At 39.4% G+C, this 9,317-nt stretch overlaps 1 protein-coding gene across 1 annotated transcript; it reads right to left on the bottom strand.

Moving 5' to 3' along the window:
- Positions 1–4,233: 4,233 nt before the first annotated feature.
- LOC141284336 (murinoglobulin-2-like) lies at positions 4,234–7,611 on the bottom strand. Its single transcript, XM_073817340.1, has 7 exons — positions 7,603–7,611; positions 5,313–5,528; positions 5,053–5,171; positions 4,725–4,806; positions 4,569–4,649; positions 4,366–4,471; positions 4,234–4,271 (listed from the first exon to the last, which is right to left on the bottom strand). The coding sequence occupies exons 1-7, from the start codon at positions 7,609–7,611 to the stop codon at positions 4,234–4,236; spliced, it is 651 nt and encodes a 216-aa protein (XP_073673441.1).
- Between the last annotated feature and the right edge of the window lie 1,706 nt (positions 7,612–9,317).

The following is a 9,317-nucleotide window of genomic DNA, read 5'->3' as shown; positions in this document are numbered from 1 at the left end:
CGTCTCTTATAAAGGGAGTCTCATGCTAAAGGAGGTCATTCAAAAACATTTGCATTGATCATCTGATTAATGATTCATCCCTGCAGGCAATGCAGTTCAAAATCCTGTGCAATATTAGCACAACTAAAGCCTTAAAAATACATCTAAATGCTAAATATTAAAATGATTTTTTTATGCAGTAAAATATAGATGACACATTATGTAATAATCACTTATACAGATATTTACAAAAACATATTTTACAGTTTAACTACTTAAAGTTTACAGTGAATTTATGCTGCCATTGTATGAGGAAATGCATATTTATTATTATATTGTATTTTATATTGTTTTCATTCACACGAACCACATAAAATGGTAAAATATACACATTATCATTTGAACAAACTATACAAACACACACAAAACCTAAGGCTACTGACCTCTTTTCAATATCAACAAACAATACTGAAATCAAGGGTCAAAAATCACCTACACCCACTCAGAGTAAATGTTTATTTATATCTGAAAGTCCTTTGACCCCTTTCTTACATGACTTAAAGTAAATTTTTTATTAATTGACAGAGATGGAATGAGTAAAGTTTGTATGGAAGTCTGTTTCCATGAATAAACAAAAAACAAAAAAGGTAATTGAAGAAAAAGGCTAGAACTGCGAGATGTAAACTCACATTTGTGAGGAAAAAGTCAGTTCAAATATTCTAGAGCTAGAGGACCTACAATGGTCATTAATGTTCATCATACAGTGTTTTAAGATGATTTAAAAGAATTTCAGATTTCTTTCCAAAGTGCTGACTACTCAAAAATGAGACACCAATGATTCAGAAGTTTGAGACACAGAATAGTACAAACGTTTATTTGATAACTGTTTTATTTCCTTTTTGGGTTTATGTGTTTGCTTCATTTTTTACATTTAATTGTTTTCAAGGCATTGTTAGATGCATTAAAGATTTGATTTCAAAAATAGTATCATAGCTATTAAACTACATCTTGTTACGATTTTAAATCTGTAACCTCAAAATGATATCAAAGTAAAAAGAGGTGTTAAAGTCTGATTTTATGGTGGCTGTGCTCTAAAATTAAATTATTAGAATCTTTTAAAGGATTTTGAAAGTCTGGCAGCAATCAGTGTTGAGTACTACTGTAATGTTAACCCTACATTTAAATGTTTGAAAATGATTAACAGTTTAGAAAAAAATAGAAAACATTAAACATTTAAATTTAGAAACATAATCAAATGTAATCAGTTTCATTACTTTAATAAAGTAATTGAAATGGTTGCACTACGCATTACATTTTAAACAGGGAATATTGTAATCTGTAACATAATACATTTCCAAAGTAACCTTCCCAACACTCAATGTTGTCATAGCATATAGCACCTACAATCTACATATCAAATTTTCACCAGTTCATCATTAGTTGTTTTAACACTTCTTTTTTTCAAGAGACATGGCCATCAAGTCAGATTTTGGGTTGTGTTCAAATTTGGGTTGATGGATCTGAAATTATTTTGCCTAGGATAAAGAATAAACATTACAATATTAAACTTCTTTCGAGTGCTAAACATTTTTGTCCAAGCTAAACTATACAGGTCCTTCTCAAAAAATTTGCATATTGTGATAAAGTTCATTATTTTCTGTAATGTACTGATAAACATTAGACTTTCATATATTTTAGATTCATTACACACAACTGAAGTAGTTCAAGCCTTTTATTGTTTTAATACTGATGATTTTGGCATACAGCTCATGAAAACCCAAAATTCCTATCTCAAAAAATTAGCATATCATGAAAAGGTTCTCTAAACGAGCTATTGACCTAATCATCTGAATCAACTAATTAACTCTAAACACCTGCAAAAGATTCCTGAGGCTTTTAAAAACTCCCAGCCTGGTTCATTACTCAAAACCGTGTAACGGTGGTGACCGCCCTAGCACAAAAGTCTTATATATATTCTTTCTGTTCGGGCGCCAGCCAGGAATTTCCTGACAAAGATGGTATTTTTCCCCGGACAGCAAAAAAAAAACACCGGTTACAATATTTACAAAAAAAAAAAACAATTTGTCAGCGAAAACTGTTAGCAAAAAAAAGTTTTATTTTACAATGTCCAAAAAACAACACACACACACACAAAAAAAAATATATATATATATTCAAGAGCAGAAAAAAAACAAAAACAAGAAAAACAACTGTGCAGCAATGCAGTTCAAGGGTGTAAAGAAAAGAAACAGAAAAACCCCTGTAGCAATCGCCGCGTCACCTGTGTCACGTTTCCAATAGGCAGATTCGCGTCCAGGACCATTCATAAATTGTACATAAAAAAGAAAAAAACAGAATAAACATTCTGTTAATTAGTTCAAAGTTACTAACATCAACAAACTTAAAAGGTACAATAATCAATAAACAATCACAGTAATACTTATAAGCATATCAAAAGTGCGTGCGTGAATGTGTTGCGAATGCGTGCGTGAATGAATGAGTGGGTGTAATGGCGGTGCACAGGTACTGATCAAGTTTGTTGTTTATGAAGGGATCTAGGGGGTGTTGTCGTCAGGCACCGTTTCGGCGGATTAAGCAGCCCTTACTTGTCTTCATCTTTATTAAAACCAGATGATCAGGATGTGCAACGCAGTGAAGTTGAGTGAACTCCGCGACTCTCCCGACATCGCTCACAGGAAGCCTCAGCTCACAAGCAGCCGTCTCTCCCCTTCGTATGGTAATCTAATCCGAACAATCACTCCCACAACTTCAAACCTTCGGATGATGCGCCCTCTCTCAGGTACGAACCCACATTTATATCCTCCTGCTTCCGCCGTTATTTGAAAAGCGCCTCCCCATACACGCAAAGTGAAAGTAAAAAATAAAAGTAAACAAAACGAAAATGTGGCGTAAAGCTCCTTTTTTTCTTGATCGCCACAACCGCAATCATGGGTAAGACTGCCGACCTGACTGCTGTCCAGAAGGCCATCATTGACACCCTCAAGCAAGAGGGTAAGACACAGAAAGAAATTTCTGAACGAATAGGCTGTTTCCAGAGTGCTGTATCAAGGCACCTCAGTGGAAAGTCTGTGGGAAGGAAAAAGTGTGGCAGAAAACGCTGCACAAATAGAAGAGGTGACCGGACCCTGAGGAAGATTGTGGAGAAGGACCAATTCCAGACCTTGGGGGACCTGCAGAAGCAGTGGACTGAGTCTGGAGTAGAAACATCCAGAGCCACCGTGTACAGGCGTGTGCAGGAAATGGGCTACAGGTGCCGCATTCCCCAGGTCAAGCCACTTTTGAACCAGAAACAGCGGCAGAAGCGCCTGACCTGGGCTACAGAGAAGCAGCACTGGACTGTTGCTCAGTGGTCCAAAGTACTTTTTTTGGATGAAAGCAAATTTTGCATGTCATTCGGAAATCAAGGTGCCAGAGTCTGGAGGAAGACTGGGGAGAGGGAAATGCCAAAATGCCTGAAGTCCAGTGTCAAGTACCCACAGTCAGTGATGGTCTGGGGTGCCATGTCAGCTGCTGGTGTTGGTCCACTGTGTTTTATCAAGGGCAGGGTCAATGCAGCTAGCTATCAGGAGATTTTGGAGCACTTCATGCTTCCATCTGCTGAAAAGCTTTATGGAGATGAAGATTTCATTTTTCAGCACAACCTGGCACCTGCTCACAGTGCCAAAACCACTGGTAAATGGTAAATACTGTGCTCAATTGGCCTTACAACTCTCCTGACCTGAACCCCATAGAGAATCTGTGGGATATTGTGAAGAGAAAGTTGAGAGACGCAAGACCCAACACTCTGGATGAGCTTAAGGCCGCTATCGAAGCATCCTGGTCCTCCATAACACCTCAGCAGTGCCACAGGCTGATTGCCTCCATGCCACGCCGCATTGAAGCAGTCATTTCTGAAAAAGGATTCCCGACCAAGTATTGAGTGCATAACTGAACATAATTATTTGAAGGTTGACTTTTTTTGTATTAAAAACACTTTTCTTTTATTGGTCGGATGAAATATGCAAATTTTTTTAGATAGGAATTTTGGGTTTTCATGAGCTGTATGCCAAAATCATCAATATTAAAACAATAAAAGGCTTGAACTACTTCAGTTGTGTGTAATGAATCTAAAATATATGAAAGTCTAATGTTTATCAGTACATTACAGAAAATAATTAACTTTATCACAATATGCTAATTTTTTGAGAAGGACCTGTATATAAGCTAATGACGTGCTTCAGTTCTGCAGCTTCATTAACAGTGGAAGGAGTATTCGGTCTCTGACTGATCACCTGAAGAAAACAGAAAATGTTAAAATTCATCTGTTCAAGGAATAAAACCAAAAAATCTACATCACATGATAAAAAATGGAATAGAAAGTCTGACTTGTTTGGTAGTAATCATACACTTTGACCACGGCTGGCTTGAGATTCTTCACTGGAAGAACCTGTTTAAGTTTTATCTGGTAATGCTTTGGAATATTTTTGGGGATCTGCAGGAGGAAATAAACTCATCAGGACATTATGAATAAAATGTTTATGAATCGACCTAAATGACATAAATTCATATGAGTGTTGCTGTCCTCTCACCTCCTTCAAATACACAATGACATGATCATCTTTAGCATCGCCTCGCTCCACAAGAGATGCGTACGTTCCAGAAGTTCCAAACTGTGTGGAAAAAGTGTTGGTTAATCTCTAAATATTTTCCTTAAGAAAAGTTTTTGATAAAATACTCAAATGCACCATTGATGTATCAGCTGTGAATCCTGATAATAGTTTAATATCCACAATGACCATGTTAGTCCTTTTCTGTATACCATCATATCTGGAAAAGAACAAATAGAAAGAAAAGTTTTCATAAATGCCTATAAAGTAACAAAATCAGAAATGAGTGGGAAACAGGACAACTAATAAACACATGCATTTTATGTCACTTATAATGTGTTAATAATAAAAGTATTTGTTCGGTTAGTGCTAAGTGCTGTGGTTGTAAATACTAAGACATCTTTTTTATTATACATTTATTATGATGTTAAAAATATTAAGAAAATATGTTCAAGTCTTTTCTTACTTGACAGTGAAGTTCAAAATAAAATTTTGTCCCAATGTTTTGCAACCTCCTTCAATCTTAGCATCAGTGCTCAATGTTTTAGCTTCAGTAGGAGTGGGAATGTTGTAGAACTGAGCAATCTGAGAGAGCAAACATAAACAAAAACACATTCATTAACCATCTCACAGCAGAATAACAACAAAATGGCAACAAAAAAAAAAAAAAAAAAAAGAAATGAGAGAAGGTGAGTATGAGTCAATTAACCTAAACATACTACAGACCTGCACAGACACACAGGTTGAGCCCTTCACTTCAATGCTGTATTTGGCTGGAACATTCTGCAGCTGCTTCTCCTGGTACAGTAACTTGTTGTCCTGATTGACATCAAAGTGGTGAGTGTCTCCTGCTGACTGTACAGTCACTGTGCTGGAGCCGTCAGAGCTGAACACTTTGGTGGCGTACAAAGACAGAGCCTGAAGAGCCACCACTGTGTCCTCCTGAGAAATAAATGTGTTCAGTAATGTGACTTTTATCCATTATTCAGCAATCATGTGTTTGATTTGAGTCACCTGTGTGGACTCTGTTCTTGAAAAGCTGCTGTCGAGTGTCCGTGTCTCTAGCCCAGGGGTTTTCAACCTGTGGGGCGGGCCCCCCCAGGGGGGCACCAGGACCTGCAAAGGGGGGCGCGAGAATCTGACTCGTTCACCCGAGTAATTATAAGGACGAGCTCTCAATGTTTTAGGCTTCCACTAAGGGGCAATCTGATTAAGGCCGCAGCTAATTGTCAGACAACCATTAGCAGAGTTGGTGCGATCGAGTTAAGTAGTCTGGCGTTCAAAATTACATTAGGTAAGCTGGTTATACATTTATGTTTAAATGTAATTAATGCTACAATCTCGATACGCAGCAAATAATATGGCGCGTATCCTAAAAGGTTGAAAACTTTTAAAACTAGAGCCTGGCAGGATGCGCTACCATTGTGAAAAACTAGTCCCACCAGCAGGGGGTGCTCTTTCCCTGACATGTACCTATGGGATCAAACGTCCTAATAGAACGAGGCAGATTCCAGACCTTGAAAAGGAGCAAATGTTTTTATGAAACCTTAATCCGGCCCCTGTAAAAAGGAGTGTCCTTCGCACGAGGCATTAAACTGGCCTACTGACTTTCTGTGGTCATTAATTCCCTACCTTAATGATGAATTTGACCTCATTTATGGAGGTGGTAGCACATTCCGCTGGCCTGATAGAACCTGTCAGGATGTGCTACCCCTCTATCAGAGCAGCTTCATTAAATCAAAAAGAACAAGTTCAACTGTTGCTCACAGTAGTCTGATTGTATGCACATGGATGGGAGACCCTTTGTGGAAAACTAGTTTCCTGCTGGAGGTAGTTTTAGTTCAGCCAGCAGGGGGTGCTCATTCCCTGACGTGTACTTTATGGGTCCAAAAGGCCGCTGTAAAAAGAAGCCTCCTTATTGAACCTGTGAGGATGAGCTACCCCTCTATTAGAGCCAGTGTTGGGTACATACCTTTAAAAAAGTAATTAGTTATAGTTACTAGTTACTTCTCACAAATAGTAACTGAGTTAGTAACTGAGTTACATCATTATAAAAGTAACTAATTACCAGTCAAAGTAATTATTGCGTTACTTAAAAAATCTAATTAGTATAACTGTAAAATAAATATAAAACATTGTACACTAATCTACACTAGTTTAATGTTGTTGTGGGACAACGTGAAAGACAACTATCAGATTCAACATATTATTATCAATATTATCATTACTATAGTGGAACAATAAAGCACAAATAAAGATGGTTTAGAACTTTAAATATCGTTATCACCTGCGTTCTAAGCCACTAATTTTGTGGAGGCATGTGACGATGTGAGGTGCTTCATTTTAGAATTACTTGTCACAGACGCAGAGAGACTCTTTTTTTCCTGCATAAGTTGCACGTTACATAAATATTTTTGCCTTTCACCTCAGCGAGGGAAAAGTATGCTTATACTTCCAGTTTTCAAAAGCTACCTTTGAACTTGTTGGACTTGCCATCGTTGTGACTCCTGGATGTCGGTGTGTGCGACTAAACGTGCGCGTGCTTGTGTGTGAACACCCGCACTACTCTGCCTCTGATTGGCAAACAATGGAAATTTACTCAATGTAAGCCAATCATCGCGTTCTCAGTTACACCACGTTTACAGCCACACCAATCATCATCACTGGTTATGTGTCCCGCCTCAGCCCCGAACATACACAAACACCTCAGAGAAAGAGAGGTCCTATGGCTGAGAAAGACGCTGCTCGCATGAAAACCGCTTCAGTGTTCTCAGTTATAGTAACGCGCATTTTATTGTCAGTAACGGTAACGGCGTTGTAACGGGAGAAAGAGTAATTCGTTTGATTACTCGTTACTGAAAAAAGTATCGCCGTTAGTAACGCCGTTTATTTATAGCGCCGTTATTCCCATCACTGATTAGAGCAGCTTTATTTAATTAAAAAGTAGCAAGTTCAACTTTAGCTAGAAGTAGTCAGATTCTGGTTCCTCTCTAGAGCTAAGCAGGCCCAAGCCTACTCTGTGCATTGGTGGGAGATCCTTTGTTGAAAACTAGCTACCTGCTGGAGATAGTTTTAGTCCAGCCAGCAGAGGTTGCTCATTCCATGACATGTACTTTAGGTTCCAAAAGTCCAAATATACAAAAATGACTCCTGCGGTGGAAGGCTTTTGATGAAGCATTAAACCGCCCCATGTAAAAATGAGTATCCTTCGGATGAGGCATTAAACAGGCATCCTGACTTTCTGTGGTCATTAATTCCCTACCTTAATGATGAATTTGACCTCATTTATGGAGGTGGTAGCGCAATCTGCCGGCCTTATAGAGCCTGGCAGGATGCGCTACCTTTGTGAAAAACTAGTCTGGCCAGCAGGGGGTGCTCTTTCCCTGTCATGTACCTATGGGATCAAAAGCCCGAATACAACGAGGCAGAATCCGGGCCTTGAAAATGAGCAAATGTTTTTATGAAACCTTAATCCGGCCCTTGTAAAAAGAAGCATCTTTCAGATGAGGCAATAAACTGGCCTCCTGACCTTTAGTGGTCATTAATTCCCTACCGTAATGATGAATTTGACCTCATTTATGGAGGTGGTAGTGCATTCCGCCGGCCTTATAGAGCCAGGCAGGATGCGCTACCTTTGTGAAAAACTAGTCTGGCCAGCAGGGAGGGCTCTTTCCCTGACATGTACTTATGGGTAAAAAAGTCCTAATACAACGAGGCAGATTCCAGGCCGTGAAAAGGAGCAAATGTTTGATGAAACCTTAATCCGGCAGCTGTAAAAAGGAGCGTCCTTCGGATGAGGCAATAAACTGGCCTCCTGATCTTTTGTACTCATGAATTCCCCTCCTTAATTATGTATTTGACCTCATTTATGGAGGTGGTAGCGCATTCCGCCGGCCTTATAGAGCCTGGCAGGATGCGCTACCTTTGTGAAAAACTAGTCTGGCCAGCGGGGGGGGGGGGGGGGGGCTCTTTCCCTGACATGTAACTATGGGGTCAAACGTCCTAATACAACGAGGCAGATTCCAGGCCGTGAAAAGGAGCAAATGTTTTTATGAAACCTTAATCCGGTCCCTGTAAAAAGGAGCGTCCTTCGCATGAGGCATTAAAATGGCCTCCTGACTTTCTGAGGTCATTAATTCCCTACGTTAATGATGAATTTGACCTTATTTATGGAGGTGGTAGCACATTCCGCTGGCCTGATTCAACCTGGCAGGATGCGCTACCCCTCTATCAGAGCAGCTTCATTTAACCAAAAAGAACAAGTTCAACTATTGCTTGCAGTAGTCAGTTTCTGGTTACTCTCTAAAGCTAAGCAGGCTCTGTGCATGGATGGGAGACCCTTTGTGGAAAACTTGTTTTCTGCTGTAGATAGTTTTATTCCAGCCAGCAGGGGTTGCTCATTCCATGACATGTACTTTAGGTTCCAAAAGTCCAAGTATACAAAAATGACTTCTGCGGTGTAAGGCTTTTGATGAAGCATTAAACCGCCCCATGTAAAAAGGAGTGTCCTTCGGATGAGGCATTAAACAGGCCTTATAGAGCCTGGCAGGATGCGCTACCTTTGTGAAAAACTAGTCTGGCCAGCAGGAAGGGCTCTTTCCCTGACATGTACTTATGGGTAAAAAAGTCCTAATACAACGAGGCAGATTCCAGGACGTGAAAAGGAGCAAATGTTTGATGAAACCTTAATCCAGCAGCAGTAGAAAGGAGCATCCTTTGCATGAGGCATTA

This window comes from Garra rufa, chromosome 14, assembly GCF_049309525.1.
Source record: "Garra rufa chromosome 14, GarRuf1.0, whole genome shotgun sequence".
NCBI lineage: Eukaryota > Metazoa > Chordata > Actinopteri > Cypriniformes > Cyprinidae > Garra > Garra rufa.
The sequence above is the reverse complement of the archived record's forward strand: the minus strand, read 5'-3'. Positions and strand labels throughout refer to the sequence as shown.

Bases quoted from the DNA above. Each gene is read 5' to 3' on its own strand.
- LOC141284336 (XM_073817340.1), bottom strand. The intron at 4,807-5,052 runs GTAAGAAAAGAC...GTTCTTTTCCAG, and splicing joins ATTTTGAACTTCACTGTCAA to ATATGATGGTATACAGAAAA. The intron at 4,272-4,365 runs GTCAGACTTTCT...TGTTTTCTTCAG, and splicing joins GTATGATTACTACCAAACAA to GTGATCAGTCAGAGACCGAA.